General features: G+C 39.5%; 1 protein-coding gene across 4 annotated transcripts in view; it reads left to right on the forward strand.

Annotated features, from left to right (window-relative positions):
* The first annotated feature begins 2,500 nt into the window (after nucleotides 1–2,500).
* The window catches only part of LOC121292185 (nuclear export mediator factor NEMF-like), a 103,105-nt gene continuing 88,710 nt past the window's right edge, over nucleotides 2,501–16,895 (forward strand). For all 4 annotated transcript variants that reach the window (XR_005946210.1, XM_041213837.1, XM_041213838.1 and 1 more), the window contains exons 1-4: nucleotides 2,501–2,625; nucleotides 8,117–8,185; nucleotides 9,330–9,432; nucleotides 10,327–10,452. Coding sequence is in view for 3 of the 4 variants with exons in the window: in XM_041213837.1 (XP_041069771.1) it covers nucleotides 2,570–2,625; nucleotides 8,117–8,185; nucleotides 9,330–9,432; nucleotides 10,327–10,452 (354 nt within the window). In the remaining variant the exon portion in view is untranslated. The remainder of the gene's footprint in view (nucleotides 2,626–8,116; nucleotides 8,186–9,329; nucleotides 9,433–10,326; nucleotides 10,453–16,895) is intronic.

The following is a 16,895-nucleotide window of genomic DNA, read 5'->3' on the forward strand; positions in this document are numbered from 1 at the left end:
CTTTCAAATTCAATGTAAGTTTGCCCAGGCTGTTTCCTTAAATTTCAAAACTTTTATCTGTATGCTTCAGGAGCCAACTCATATGCACTCATATGGCCTTTTTCACCACATCATAATCCCTAGAAACCTCCTCTCACAGTGAAGCATAAATTTCCTGTGCTCTACCTGTCAACTTGATCTATGTGGGCAATGTCCAGTTTTCCTTTGGCCAGTTCATCTGTTTGGCTATCTTCTCAAATGAAATAAAGAATGCTTCAACATCTCTTTCCTTAAACCTTGGAAGAGCTTGTACAAATTTAAATATCTCCCCACTGGGTTCTGATCTGGAAATAAGTCCTGCCTCATCTACTGGTGTCTCTATTTTAACTGTCAGCATTTTAAGGTGGAATTCTCTCTTTTTTTCTTTCCTCCTTTTCTAACTTCGCCATTTCTAACTCCCTTTGAAATGCTCTCTCTCTTTTCTTTTACTTTCCCTTCTGTGTCGCTTCTCATTTCAAGCTTTTTATTTACAACTGAATTTGAGCTCATTCCAATGAACCCTTGGAGGACTTGGTCTCTTGGGTATTCCTTTCAGTTTCAAATGCTGTGCCATCTCTTAGATTATCTCTGCCTTCCTAGCTTTGGCAGGCAACCCAATTAATTTACTTGCCAATTCGATTAACCTGACTTTTGGCATCCCTTGTAAAATCATCAGGGAAACTTGCAGGAAAGCTTATTTTTGACAGTACAACCTTGTTTCTTTTTAGCTTTTATTACTTACTAAATGTACACCCAGATCGTCGTTGTCTTTTGTTCCAAAATATCTCAGATCCAAGCCCCCAAACTTTGTCACAACTTACAGGGGATAGTGTGCTGAGTATCAAGCCCTACTGCTCCCCAAGCTGCAATAAATGTGAAAAAGTTTGATCAACCCACCTAATTGTTTAATTTAGCTTAACAGAATACGAGCACCAGGTTTGTAAACTTAATAAGTAAATAACTGTTTATTAAACAAATTGTCTTTAACCAGTGGCAAAAGAAAGAAATATGAACTGCTAACTTCTAAATCTATTGTGTAAACTCTACCCCTTCTCAAATCCCTATAGATACACATACAAGTCACATAAGACACACAAAAACATGCATTTTAAGGGTGAGATAAAACAGTTCAATAGCACCAGTTCCAGAGTACAGGATTTGATGGGTTGATTTTGACTGATATCTTCCAAATTCCTTTTAGTTCTTTGTTGATGACATGAGGTGATCTTCTAGCATTTTCAGTCAGTCTTTACTTCACTGGTTGAGCACTTGCCTTTTAATGTCTCTAAAGGTGATTTTCCCCTCTGCCTCTTGACGGGTTTTCAGAGAGAGCAGGTTATAGGGATATGAGGAGAAAAGGCCAGCTAACAATTATTGTGGAATTACTGGAATCTTACACACACGCGAGACGTTTTAGTTTTCTTTCCTTTCAGGCTAGGAGCTATTCTGCTGCACTGCTCTCACACAAACCCTGGTCACCTGGTCAGAATGTTGTTGGCAGGCAGTTCCCCATTACACCAGGCTCCTCCTTGGCATCATCCTCTCTTTCATGGCACACTACGTTCCAGGACAGCAACATTGTACATATTCCTCACACTGTGCCAGTAGACATGTCTTTCAACTGTAGCCATTGTAATTTTAATCCACAGTCCAACAGAAATAAAAAGATATGTTCTTTACAAGTGACTACAATTCAAAAAGTACCCCATTGGCTGTAATGTGCTTTGATTCATTGGTCATAAAATTGCTGTATAAATGCAAGTGTTTCTTTTCGTTTTTCTTTGATCAGAACACCAAGGTCGTGCACTGCTTGGTTCAGCTTACCTACAAAATAAGAACAAGAGGAGCCCATTTGGCCCTTTGAGCCTTCTGCACAATTCAACAAGTTCACAGCTGATGTTCTAGTTCAATTCCACCTTTCTACACTAAAGTCTGAAACAGCTGAAGAATGGGATGGCACACAGGAACGATATGGAGTTTTGGTGACAGCTGAAAAATTCTCTGTTTTGCTTAAATTCAGTCGGAAGTTCTGGCTTATCCATGGCTTGAATCTGGACGAAGTGTCTGACAACAAAAAGGTGGTTGCAGCGTTAAGGATGGTAGTGGTCATGTGGAGAGATCCTTTGACTCTGGATAATGTTTCTGCAGGCCAACTAGCAAGTAAGAAAGAGAACTAAGAAATGAACCTTGGGGTAATATAATCCAAGGTTGCAGTGCAGGGGCAAAATAAGGAGAAAATTTAGGATTTCGCTTTCCATTGGTACACAAGTGAGAATGGTCCTTCTGCAGAGAGGGTGTTGAATATAAAATGTAATAGAAAGAAAAATGCAGTGGCTTACGGGTGCAATTAATGCTAATTTAAAAAGATAAGTTATAATGTAAACTTCGTGTACGTAACATGTGCAGTATTTCAGGTGGATCCTACAGTATTTTGACTTAAACGGTCGCGGTGCAGAGTTTTGGTTGCAGTCTCTCGCCGTATGGAATTGGCGTTTGCGCAGATGAGTGGGGAGACGGTGCTGGGAACGTTCGGCTTTGACTGGCGGTGAAGATGAAGTCGCGTTTCAACACTGTCGATATCCGAGCGATCGTATCAGAGCTGCAGAGGTACCTGAGGCTGATCCCTACCCCATGTGGGCTTGGCCATCTGCTTGCTGCTGGAGCTGATTGTCTGAAAACCACGTCATGAGCTTTAGGAACATGTTCGAGCTGCGGGGCCCGCACATCAAATTGTCAACAACAACTTGCATTTATGTAGCGCCTTTAACGTCCCATCAGGAGAGGGAGAGAGACTGTAACCCCCGACCAATGTTAACCGGGTCTCTCTGAGGAAAGTGGTTTTTGGAAACTTCCTAGTCAGCGTTGGCTGCTGTCCAGTTTTGGAACATCTTTTGAATGTTTTTAAATCCGCCCTTGGGATAAGAACCTTGCTGACAAGCCAGCATTTATTGCCCATTCCTAATTGTCCTTAAGTTGGTGGTAGTGAGCTGTCTTTTTATACAGGGTTGCAGTCCATGTAGATACGCATAGAGTAGTGTTATGGAGGGTTTTCCAAGTTTTTTTGAACAACCAACAGTGAAGGAATGACAGGTGTGGCACCAAGTTAAGATGGTGTGTGATTTGGAGGGGAACTTGCAGGTGGTAGTTAAAATATTCTTGGTTTCATTGTGCTATCACAGAATATTTACAGAGTCTGCTGAGGTAAGGAAAACACTAACCTTATTAAGAAACAAATTACTGTGGCTTCATCTTGCCATGAGGTCTACAAGAGAGAGCAAGACCATGTGATGTTGCATCGCTACCTGTGATAATGTGTACTGTCTCATTAACATATCACAGTTAGAATTAACTGCTTATACTACAGTGCTATGTCCATATGCCTGCCGCCTTTGTTCTTCTAGTTCGTAGAGGTTGCGGGTTTGAAAGGTGTTCTTGAAGAAGACTTAGTGAGTTGCTGCAGTGCATCTTAAATGATACACACTGCCGCCACAATGCATAGGTGATGGAGGGAGTGAATATTGAAGATGGTGGATGGGTTGGGGGGGGAGGTGTGGTTGCTGATCAAGCTGGCTACTTTGCCCTGGATGGGATCGAGTTTCTTGTGTTGTTGGAGTTGCACTCATCCAAGCAAGTGGAGAGTATTCCATCGCACTCCAGATTTGAGCCTTGTGAACAGGCTATGGGGAGTGAGGAGCTAAGTTAATTGCTGCAGAAATCTTAGACTCTGATCGGCCCTTCTAGCCACACTATTTGTTTGGCTGGTCTACTTAACTTTCTGGTCAGTGGTAACCCCAGGATGTTGATGGTGAGGGATTCACCAATGGTAACACTGTTGAATATCAAGTTAGATTTGTTCTTGTTGGAGATGATCATTGCCTGGCACTGTGTGGCATGAATGTTACTTTCCACTTATCAGCCCAAGCCTAAATGTTGACCATATCTTGCTGTATGCAGCTGTGGACTGCTTCAGCATTTGAGCTTTTGCAAATTGTTCTGTTCACTGTGCAATCATCAGCAAACGTCTCCATTTCTGATCTTATAATTGAGGAAAAGTCATTGATGAAGATGGGTGGGCCTAAGACACTACCCTGAGGGACTCCTGCAGTAAGTTCAGGGCTGAGATGATTGGCCCCCAACATCACAAACATTTTTCTTTGTGCTGGGTATGACTCCAATCAGTGGACAGTTTACCCTTTGATTCGCATTTACTTCAATATTGCTAGGGCTTCTTGATGTCATACTTAGCCAAATACTATCTTGAAGTCCAGGGGAGTTATTCTTACCACACCTCTGGAATTTGGCTCATTTGTTCACGTTTAGACCAAGGATGTACAGTAATGAGGTCTGGAGCTAAGTAACCATGGCGAAACCTACACTGAGCATCAGTGAGCAGGTTATTGTTGATTAAGTGCTGCTTGATAACTGTTGATGACACTTTCCATTACTTTGCTCATGATTGAGAATAGACTGATGGGCTAGGAATTCACCAATTGGATTTGTCCTGCTTTTGTGTACAAGACATACCTGTGCAATTTTTCATATTGTTGGGTGAATTTCAGTATTGCAGTTGTACTGGAGTAGAGTGGATAGGGGTAGGGCTATTTTTGGCTCTCAAGTCTTTAGGATTATATGGAGGATATATGTCCTCAGGGTGAACACGGGATTTGGTCTCTATAAGGATGAGGAGTGGTCATTCCTATCAATACTGTAATGGACAGATGCATTTGTGACAGATTGGTGAAGATGAGATCAAGTAGGTTTTTTCCTTGCATAGATTCTCTCAACAGCTGCCATTGGCCAATTCTGATTAATATGCCCTTCAGAACTTGGTCAGTTCTGTCAGTGGTGGTGCTATTAAGCTACTTTTGGTGATGGACATTGAAGCTCCTGTCTGGAGTATAAAGAGGCAATGAAGTGTGAGGTTATCCATTTTGGTTGGAAGAATAAAAAGGTGACTTATTATTTAAATGGAGAGAAACTTCAGAATGCTTCAGTGCGGAGGGATCTGGGTGTCCTCATGCATGAATCGTCGAAAGCTAGTATGCAGGTACAGCAGGTAATAAGGAAGACAAATGGAATTTTGGCATTTATTGCTAAAGGAATAGAGTATTAAAAGTAGGGAAGTATTGTTGCAACTGAACAAGACATTGGTGAGACTGCACCTGGAGTACTGTGCACAGTTTTGGTCCCCTTACTTGAGGAAGGATGTAGTTGCATTGGAGGCGATTCAGAGGAGGTTCATTAGATTGATTCCAGAAATGTAGGGCTTGTCTTATGAGGAGAGATTGGGCAGTTTAGGCCTATACTCGCTGGAGTTTGGAAGGATGAGAAGAGATTTAATTGAGGTATATAAGATGCTAATGGGGATAGACAAAGTAGACGTGGAGCGGATGTTTCCCTTTGTGGGGCATTCCAGAACAAGAGGCCATAGTTTTAGGCTAAGGGTTAGTAGATTTAAATCAGATGAGGAGGAATTACTTTTCTCAAAGGATCGTGAATCTGTAGATTTGACTACCTCAGAGTGCAGTGGATGTCGGGACGCTGAATAAATTTAAGGAGGAGATAGACAGTTTTTAATTAGTAACAGGTTGAAAGGTTATGGGGAGACGGGTGGGGAAATTGGAATTGAGGCTGAAATGAGATCAGCCGTGATCATGTTGAATGGCGGGGCAGGCTCGAGGGGCTGAATTGCCTACTCCTGTTTCAAGTTCTTATGTTTTTATCAACATCCTGGGGGTTAATGTTGACCAGAAACTGAACTGAACTAGCCATATAAATACTGTGGCTACAAGAGCAGGTCAGAGGCTAGGAATAGTGCGACAAGTAACCCACCTCCTGACTCCCTAAAGCCTATCCACCATCTACAAGGCACAAGTCAGGAGTGTGATGGAATATTCCCCACTTGCTTGGATGAATGCAGCTCCCACAACTCAAGAAGCTTGACAGCATTCAGGACAAAGCAGCCTGCTTGATTGGCACCACATCCACATACATTTACTCCCTCCACCACTGATGAACAGTGGCAGCAGTATGTACCTTCTGTGACTGTAGGAATTCACCAAGGCCCCTTCGACAGCACTTTCCAAACCCACAACCAATACTATCTAGAAGGACAAAGGCAGGAACACCACCGCCTGGAGGTTCCCCTCCAAGCCACACGCCATCCTGACTTGGAAATATATTGCCATTCCTTCACTGTTCCTGGAACTCCCTTCCTAACTGTACTGTGGGTGTACCTACACCACAGGGACTGCAGCGGTTCAAGAAGGCAGCTCACCACCACCTTCTCAAGGGCAGTTAGGGATGGGCAACAAATGCTGACCTAACCAGTGACACCCACTTCCAATGTATGAATTCAGAAAAAAGATACGTGGATATTTTGCCAAGTAAGCTTCTCACAATCACCAGAAACAAATTAACAAGAACTGTGTGCAAATGGATGTTGTTTCCCTAAATAACAACAATAACTGCACTTCAAAAGTAAGTCATTCGTTGTAAAGTGCTTTGGATTGTCTTGAGGATGTGAAGGGCGCTATCTAAATGCAAGTTTTTTTCTGAAGTAGAGACGTTAAGGTTTTCAAATTTAATTTTTATCAACAAAGCAGATTATAGACCTCAAGTCATGATCTCTTCAATTCCAGTTCTGCTATATTTAGTTTTACGAACTTGGTCAATCCCATGTTCAATGACAATAGCTATTCACACTTCTTGGTAAAATCCAATCTCTTTTCATCAAATCAGTTTCTCCTGCAGTTTGAGGCTTTCTGCAACTTCATAGCTTTCTGAAAATTTAAACAGTAAGAGAGAACTTTCCATTGTTGACTCCTTCCAAGCTTAGATCATGCATTGAGGTCCATATGTCCTTGATCTATATGGTCTACTACCTCACAAGGTGCATTTATGCATTGGGCCACATGGTCACCTCCTGCTGTGTTTTTGATCTTTGTGGGTATGCACATAGTCCTGTAAAGCCTGGAAATTGCTGTTCGTACTGTTGGTATATAAGCATTCAGCATGAGTGGCAGCATTAAAATAGCGGATAAAAGCAATGTGTCTTCTGTGTGCCTAAGCATTAATAGTCCAATATCTGAAGCAGTAACTTCTTGCCTTGTTTTTGAGTGGGGTATGAAAAAAGGCTATTTTTTGTTTAAAATAAGGAAGACTTTGTATTTCAAAATTTGCAGATGACACAAGAATTATGAATTGTGAGGAGGATAGTGATAGACTTCAGGAACACAGGCAGACTGGTAGAATGAGGGAGGAGAAATGTGAAGTGATACATTTTGATAAGAAGGATGAGGAGGCAACTTAAATAAAGGATACAATTCTAAGTGGATGCTGGAGCAAAGGGACCTGAGAGTATATGTGCATGAATCATCGAAGGTAGCAGAACAGATTGAGAAACTGGTTAATAAGGCATACGGGATCCTGGGCTTTATAATTTAAAGGCATAGAGTAGAAAAGCAAAGCAGTTCTGGTGAATCTTTATAAACACTGGTTTAGCCTCAACTGGAGTGTTGCTTTCAGTTCTGAAAGGACATGAAGGCATTGGAGAGAGTGGAGAAAGGATTTATGAAAATGGTTCAGAGGATAAGAGACTTCAGTTATGAGGATAAATTGGTGAAACTTTAAGGTTGAACAGAGATTTAATAGAGATGTTCAAAATCATAAGGGGTCTGGACAGAGTGAATAGGGTGAAACTGTTCCCATTGGAAGAAGATTTGAGAACCAGAGACTAATTTAAGCTGATTAGCAAAAAGAACCAGAGGCAACATGAAAAAAACCCTTTTAACGCAATCAGTGGTTAGGATCTGGAATGCAGTGCTTGAATGTGTCATAAAGCCTGATTCATTGGTGCCTTTCAAAAGAGAATTGGATAATTACCTGAAGAGAGAAAATTTGCAGGGCTACAGAGAAATTACATGGGAGTGGGATTAGTTGAGTAGCTCTTAGAGAGCTGACATGGACAGGACGAGCTGAATGGCTTCCTGTGCTGTAACCATTCCAGGATAATAAACTGTTTGATTTTATGGTGGTTATGTAAACCTTTTTTAGTTACTTGACTTTATTTAAAATAATTAATTTTTGTTTCATTTAGCCTACTAGGGATGAGGGTAAACAATGTGTATGATGTGGACAACAAAACTTACCTCATTCGACTTCAGAAGTAAGTTCGGCTATGTAACCTGTGTTTTGTTGCATCAGTCAATGAACTGTTGACCATTAACAGAATTATGCATATTTAATAAAAATGGGTGGTTGAATCAATTTTTTTTGCCAAAACAATAATTTTATATATATCTTTCCTATTTTCTAAAACGAATAGGTGATGAGTCCATCTGGATCTAATCAAATACATAATAAATTTGACGAAGTATTATTTATTTGGACTGGCTAATTTGTTCAATGCAGAAATAACCTTTCAGAAACAATGGGCACAGGACCAAGTTAATTTCCAAACAAATGTATTCCACCTAAACTGGCTTGCATACGTCAACATCCCTTGAATCTGTACCTTCTTGCATTTAGGTTTTTGTGGCTGAACACTTTCTTAAAAGCTTAACACCCACCCTGCTCACCTCCCCCACCAACCTTTTAACATCTGCTTATGCAGTCCACTTGATAACATGCAATTTCCTGCAGCACAGTGTATGTTGGCGCAGCGGCAATAAAGGTGAAACTCATGTAGGGATAGCTAGGTGATGTCAATTTCATTCTATCTGGTAGAATGCATTGTTCTTGCACCATGCTCCATTCAATATGTAGAAAACTATCAACTGTTGCGGGTGAACTCCAGGGGAATTCCAGTAACCCTAACACTAAATCAGAACTACTTTATTTAATAGACAAGTACTTAACAATTTGAATGACATGATGCTGGTGGTGAAACTTGTTTCAATCCTTTTACTTTTTATTTTGATTTCAAACAATTTTAAATACAAATATATTTGATTCTCCTCCACTTTAGAACGTGCAGTTATTTTGTTACTTACAAAATCTACATCCTATTCATCCAGACAGAAAGCAATATAATTTTAAATACAACTGTTGCTGTTGCATAAAACAAAATCGGTTAGTTCTCAATGTCTAGTTAAAACTTGTATGCTGGAAGTACAACTTTGAAATAATTTAGTATTTGGTTTTAAGATCAGGCTAGATTTTTAAATTCAAATTACATATCCCACCAATAATTTTAATAATAATAGAAGCATCAAGAAGGATGCTAATTTACTGTTAACATAATATCACATTCACACATTGTCTTTAACTTGTTTGTTTCCATTTTACCTGTCCTTTCCATTTCTACACAGGCCAGAATCAAAAGCAATGCTTTTGGTTGAATCTGGTATCCGGATCCACACAACGGAGTTTGAATGGCCAAAGAATATGATGCCCTCAGGCTTTGCAATGAAGGTACAAAATGGTCATCACCCGATAGTATCTGTGAATAATATTCCTATAGTAATTTTATAGTTTTAACAAACCTGCAGTAAGCTTTGTGAAATGGACAATGTGTTGGACACCTATAACTTTAAATATGTTATCAACTTACACAAAGTGTAAGATGAAGTAGCATCTACTTGTGCAGTAATAGTAGGTGAACATAGTGGTTAAGTAATGTTTTGAGTTAAGCTTTTTTTTAATACCAAAAAGTATTTCTGTTTGCACTAACTTTGTGGGCATGAGATTTAAAATTATAAAATCTATGGAAGCATTAGAACCAGTTACCTGATTTAATTTTACGGTTGTTAAAGAATAGATAATTGTTTTGGAGGCAACTTGGAAACTGTGCTTTTATGTGTCTGAATGGTTTGTCCTTCACGATTTTGATTGTTCCCATTGGCAAAAAGTTTGAAAACTAGAGGACACCAATTTAAGGTGAATGGCATCTGGAAGTGTGGCAGAGGCAGTTTCAATTGTGATTTTCAGAAGGAAATTGGATAAGCAGCTGAAGAGAGAAAACTTGCATGGCTATGGGGAAAGGACAGGGGAGTGGGACTAGCTGAGTTGCTGTTGCGGAAAGCTTGCACAGACATGATGGGCTGAATTGGCCTCTTCTACTGTAACCATTTTATGTTGTTTTATAATATAGTTTTGTATATTACTCCCTGATACACTTAAAATACATCAGTTATTCTGCGTTTATTTTGAAATTATATTAAGATATGGAATATCTTCTTGCTTTGAGTCCTGATTCAGTCACAAAATAGAAATCCTCCTCTTTCTTCCATCAATCTCACCTGGTTACTAGGGTTATTGATTGCAGGAAATTTCTACTAACACTATGATTTTTATTTTTTGTTGCAGTGTCGTAAACATCTAAAGTCAAGAAGAATGATCCACATTAAGCAACTTGGTGTTGACAGAATTGTAGATTTTCAGTTTGGCTCCGATCAAGCAGCCTACCATTTGATTGTTGAACTGTATGACCGAGTAAGTCACAATAAAAAATCACTTTTCTTTGAAAAATAATATGGTCATATATTTTTGATAAGTTCATTGTACAAATTGGCAATGTTAAAGGTATTTTCTACATGGAAGCTAAAACTTATCTTGGGCATTCTTTCCCATTCTTTTGTCTTCCATGTATCTTGGGATAAGCCTGCAGTCTCTGTAAACAGTGGTGCAAGTGCCGTTGGTTGCCAGTTGGATAAATTCGCAATTTATTGTGCACCAGATTGAACTATTTGACATCGTTCTTATTTTAGTTTGTGATTTTTTTTCTTTTGTTTTGGTTTGTGTATATACATCCTTACTGGAGCATTTTATTCTTTAATGGTTCTATATTTTACAGCTCTTTCATACATGCATTCTCCAGCTTTGAGTTTTTTAGAACTTCTATTGTGATATTTTGCATCAATCCTGTGAAACCGTGCAGGGATTCACCGTTGCTCTGTACTGTCTTTCCTGTTTTGTTGGTAGGAAATCAGTTATCAGTCAGAGAAGTAACCACTGCAGTGGTTAACACACTGTATCTAGCAATTTGGTTCAAATGAAGCCCAGGTTAACGGGTTGAATGTTTCCTCCTTCTCAGGTGACTGTAATTCTTAATGTGAAATGATTTGGGTAGCCTTAACTCAACTGGGAGAAATGGTTGTAAAATACAGATCTACTTGCAGTTTAGCATAAGTTGGAATAGAGCAGCTATCTAGTTCAGAAGTGATAGGGATGACTGTTCCAACAAGTGGGGAAAGAAATTACATTAATGTGGATTAGAGTGTGGTCTTCTGAACTTGGTGTTGCGACCCATTGTTGGGGATAAGTGTAGATAGCTTCATTCTAGGACTCTATATTTAGGGGAATAAAATAGTATTCTTTGCAGTCAAGATTGAGAGTCCAGTAGGTGTGTTGTCTACCCAGTGCTATGATAAGGGACATTTTAAACAGCTAAAAGAACCTGGAAAGGGAGAGGAGAGGATCCAGTTGTTGTGATCCATGTTGGAAACAATGACGTAGGAAAGATGGGAGAAGAGCTAAGGGATTATCAAGAGTTCAAAGCTAAATGGACCTCACGGGTAATAATCCCAGGATTATTACCCAAGATATATGCAAATTAACATAGAGACAAACAGATTAAGAGGTCACATGGCTAAGCGATGTTTGAAAGAAAGGTTCTATTTTATGGGACCCTAGCACTAGTGCTGGGGCTGGAAGGAACTGTATTGTTGGGATGAGCTGCATCTGAACTGGACAGGGACCAAGATGCAAGCAGAAGGATAACCAGTGCTGTAATAAAGACTTCAAACTAATAACATGAAGGTTGGGGGAGGGCAGTGGAATTGTTAGAAGTGGCAGAAAATTAACAACAAAAGAATCAGTAAGAGAGAGTTCAGGACAAACTAAAGGAAGGAAGAAGGGTAACACAACTGGCCGGATATCAGATAAATCCATAAAGCATAAAGGTAAAATAACTACGAAAAACAGCGAGGAATAATAAAATCAATTTAAACTGTATGTATAGCAATGTACATAGTATTTGCAACAAAATGGATGACTGGAGCCAATAATTTGCTGAGGGGATCCAGATATATTAAGGTTGTTTGAAGCATAGCTAACCAAGAGGACCAGATTGGCAACTAAATATTGGCATATATAATACATTTAGGAAGGAAAGTGAAGGAAGGGGGCTAGGTATGTAACTGTTCTAATTAAAGAAAACATGACGTCAATAGAAAAAAAAGGATGTAGCAAGCAGTAAGATGGGTATAGAATAGATATGGATTAACTCAGAAGATAAGGGATTCATTACCCTATCGGGATATGCTGTAGGCCACTAAGTAGTGGGAGGGAATTGAAAGAAGCGATAGGCAAGCAAATCTACAAGGTGAATAGCTGGCATAGAATAATAACCATAGGAAATTTCAACTACCCCCAAATAAACTGCCAGGATGAAGTACCAAAAGGAGAAAAGGGAAGTGAGTTTTTTTTACTGTGTGTAACAAACTCCTTTTGTATTCAGCATTTAAAAAGTGTTCGAACCATGCCTTCAAGAACTATATTTTCTTTCAAAATTTGGAAGGACACTTGGGAGCTGACTTGGATGTTTTGTAAAGAAAGGCCATAAGTTCACCTTGGATTGTGGACAAGCATGCTTTTTCTAAGATATCACATGACCAGCTTGGTAATTGTGGAGGAGAGCTATTTGTTTATTTGAACTGTAATTGTTTTAATTGATGGAGGGGAGAAAAACTTCTAAAGGTAAAGGCCTGGTGATTTACTGGAAATCACCTGATGGAGGAGCTTTATGTTTTGAACTTGCTTTGAACTCAGTTGGGAATGAACTGAGAAGGAAAAAAGTTGCCCAACTTGAGCTCTCCTTGCCTTGCATGAAGCACAGTGTGGTTATCAGTATCCAGCCAGGAACTCTCATCTCAGGAAATTTGTCTGTATTTGGAAACCCGAGAAGCTAAGACAGGAAGGATTGATGCAGCTCTGTTTTCCTCCATGCTGAAGTTCCGTTGGTAAGAACCTCCCGACATCTACTGGGATTAGCAACCTGTCCTTGTACAAGAGAGCACCAAATCGACAGTGTCAAAACCCTGCATACTTTATCCTTTTTATAAAGTTTTTTTCTTCAGCTCCCTCCTATCTCTGCAGAGACCCTATTTGTTTGTCCTTTGTGTGTGTGTATCTGTGATAGATGTTATTCAGAAGTTACCCATAGACAGAGTTGACTTACTCCTGGGAAATATTTTAGCTGGAGTGAGGGTAGTAGCTTCTCCCATTATTATGGAAAGCCCATGTGAAGTTAGAGACAGAGCAGTTACAGGAAAAGGTACCAGGAATTTTTCCTTCGTGTATGATGACCCAAACAATGGCTAAGCAAAGTCCATCATTGGAGGTCAAAGTGATACCACAGAGAGATATTTGGCTTGCTGAAACTTTCTTTAAAGATGTTAAAGATGTTTAGTAAATCTTTTCTAGTTGAGGCTCAACAAGCTAATCTGGAGTTAAGTAAGATAGCACAATCAGCCCAAACTGAAACTGAGGAAGTTCCAGAATGTTGTTATATTAAAAATGAGATACTAATGAGAAAGCCGCAACCTCCTCACAGTTGAAGAGTGGATGGTTGTTAATCAGGTTGTGGTACCACCCAAGTATTGTAAAGAGATATTATGGATAGCACATGAAATTCCTGTGGCAGGACATGAAGGGTTACCAAAAACTCATGCACAGATACATAGACAGTTTTACTGACCAGGTTTTCACAAGGACATGGTGCAGTTTTGTAAAACGTGCTATACGTACCAGTTGGTGGGAAAACTACAACCTACAATCAAACTGGCACCCTTAATTCCCATACCAGTTTTTGGGAAGCCATTGAGTAGGGTGTTAGTAGACCGTATGGAACTGTTACCAAAAACGAAAGCAGGACACCAGTATATCCTTACTATTATGGATACGGCAACTCGATTTCCAGTGGTCATCCCTTTAAGAACAGTTAAAGCTAAAGTATTGTAGAGAAGTTAACCCAATTTTTCATTCAATATGGATTACCGTTGGAGGTCCAGTCAGACCAAGGTTCAGATTATTTGTCTAAAATTTTTCAAAACATGATGAGTAGTTTGGGTATAAAACAGTTAACATATGATTTAGGAGCAGGAGTAGGCCACTCGACCCCTTGAGCCTGCTTCGCCATTCAATAAGATCATGGCTGATCTGAATGTAACCTCAACCCTACATTCCTGCCTGCCCCAAATAACCTATCATCCCTTGTAAATCAATAATCTATCTGGCTCTACCTTAAAAATGTTCAAAGACCCGCTTCCACCACCTTTTGAGGAAGAGAGTTCCAAAGACTCACAACCCTCTGAGAGAAAATATTTCTCCTCATCTCTGTCTTAAATGAGTGAGCCCTTATTTTTAAACAGTGACCCCTAGTTCTTGATTCTCCCACAAGAAGAAACATCCTCTCCACATCCAGCTTGTCAAGACCTCTCAAGATCTTAAAGGTTTCAATTAGGTCGCCTCTAACTCTTCTAAATGCCAGTGCATACAAGCCTATCCTGTCTAGCCTTTCCTCATAAGACAACCCGCCCATTCCTTGTTTTAGTCTAGTAAACCTTCTCTGACCTGCTTCTAACACATTTACGTCTTTCTTTAAATAAGGAGACCAGTACTGTACATAATACTCCAGATGTGGTCTCACCAAGGCCCTGTATAACTGAAGTATAGCCTCCATACTTTTGTAATCAATTCTGCTCACAATAAATGATAACATTCTATTAGCTTTCATAATTACCTGCTGTACCTGCATACTAACCTTTTGTGATTCATGCACTAGGATACCCAGATCTCTCTGAATCTCAGAGTTCCTCAAACTTTCACCATTTAGATAGTAAGTTTCTTTTTTATTCTTCCTGCAAAAATGAATGATTTCACATCTGGCTACATTATACTCCATTTACCAGATCTTTGTCCACTCACTTAACCTATCCATGTCACTTTGTAGCCTCCTTACATCCTTTTTACAATTTACTTTCCTACCTATCTTTGTGTCATCAGCAAATTTAGCAAACATTCCTTTGGTCACTCATCCAAGTCATTTATATGAATTGTAAAAAGTTGAGGCCCCAGCACTGATCCTTGTGGCACAGCACTCGCCACGTCCTGCCACCATAAAAAGACCCGTTTATGCCAAATCTCTGTCTCCTGGTAGCTCGTCAATCTTCTATCCATGCCAAATACGTTATCCCCTACACCATGAGTTTTTATTTTCTGCAATAACCTTTGATGTGGCACTTTATCAAATGCCTTCTAAGTACAGTACATCCACTAGTTCCCCTTTATCCACAACACATGTGACTCCTTCAAAGAACTCCAATAAATTGGTTAAACCTGATTTCCCTTTTATAAAACCATGTTGCCTCTGCCTTGAATTTTTCTGAGTGCCATGCGATAACATCTTTAATAATAGTCTTAACATTTTCCCTATGACAGATGTTAGGTTAACTGGCTGATAGTTTCTTGCTTTCTGTCTCCTTTGTTCAAAAAGGGAGGAAGTTATATTTGCTATTTTCCAATCTAATTGAACCCTCCCCGCATCTAGGGAATTTTGGAAAATTAAAACCAATGCATCAAATATCTCACTAGTCACTTCTTTTAAGACCTTGGGGTGAAATCCATCTGGACCTGGAGACTTATCAGCCTGAAGCCCCAACAACTTGCTCAATACCACTTCCCTGGTGATTGTAATTTTCCCAAGTTCCTCTCTCCCTTCCATTTCCTAATTTACAGCTGTTTCTGGATCTTATTGGTGTCCTCTATAGTGAAGACTGAAGCAAAATCTAGGTTTAATTCATCTGCCATCTCTCTACTTTTCATTATCAATTCCTCAGATGCACACTTTATAGGACCAACGCTCACTTTAACTCTTTTTTTATTTAAATATCTATAGAAGTTCTTACTATCCATCTTCATATTACTAGCTAGCTTTCTCTAATTTTTCCCTCCTTATTAATCTTTTTGTCATTCTTTGCTACCCTTTATATTCTTTCCAATCTTTTGACCTGCCACCTGCCTTTGCATCATTATATGTTCTTTCTTTAAGTTTGATACTGTCTCTAACTTTTTTAGTTAACCATGGGTGGTGGGCCCTCCCCATGGGATTTTTCTTTCTCATTGGAATGTATCTATTCTGTGTATTCGGAAATATCCTTTTCTATGTCCGCTGCTGAACTTCTGTTCAGCTGTCCCTTAACCTCATTTTCCAGTTCACTTTAGCTAGCTCTGCTTTCATGCCCTCATAATTGCCCTTATTTAATTTTAAAATACTAGTCTTGGATGCACTTGTTTTCCCTCAAAATTAATGTAAAATTCAATCATATTATGATCGGGGTGCCTTCACTCTGAGGTTATCAATTAATCCCACCTCGTTGCTCAATACCAGACCTAGTATAGCCTGCCCTCTGGTTGGTTCCAGAACATGCTGTTCTAAGAAACTATCCCTATAACATTCTGTGAACTCCTCATCTACACTACCTTTGCCCATCTGATTTTTCCAGTTCATATGTAGATTAAATTCCCCCACGATTATTGCTGTACCTTTCAAGCTCTCATTATCTTTTCTTTCATACTCTGTCCTACTGTGTAGTTATAATTAGGGGGTCTGTACACCACTCCCACAAGTGAATTCTTGCTTTTACCATTCCTCAATAAAGTCCACAGCATATCATCCACAGACACAGGAAGCTTAAGAGAGGCTCAATCAAACTCTCAAAACAATGATTGAAGCATATTGTCATGAATATTCCTATGATTGGGACAAAGGTTTGGACTTTCTTTTAGTTGCTACCTGAGATTCACTGAATGAATCTACCGGTTTTAGTTCTGTGAATTAGTTTATTGGCATGAGATAAGAAGCCTTCTCGAAAATT

Source organism: Carcharodon carcharias, chromosome 20 (assembly GCF_017639515.1).
Source record: "Carcharodon carcharias isolate sCarCar2 chromosome 20, sCarCar2.pri, whole genome shotgun sequence".
NCBI classification, from domain to species: domain Eukaryota; kingdom Metazoa; phylum Chordata; class Chondrichthyes; order Lamniformes; family Lamnidae; genus Carcharodon; species Carcharodon carcharias.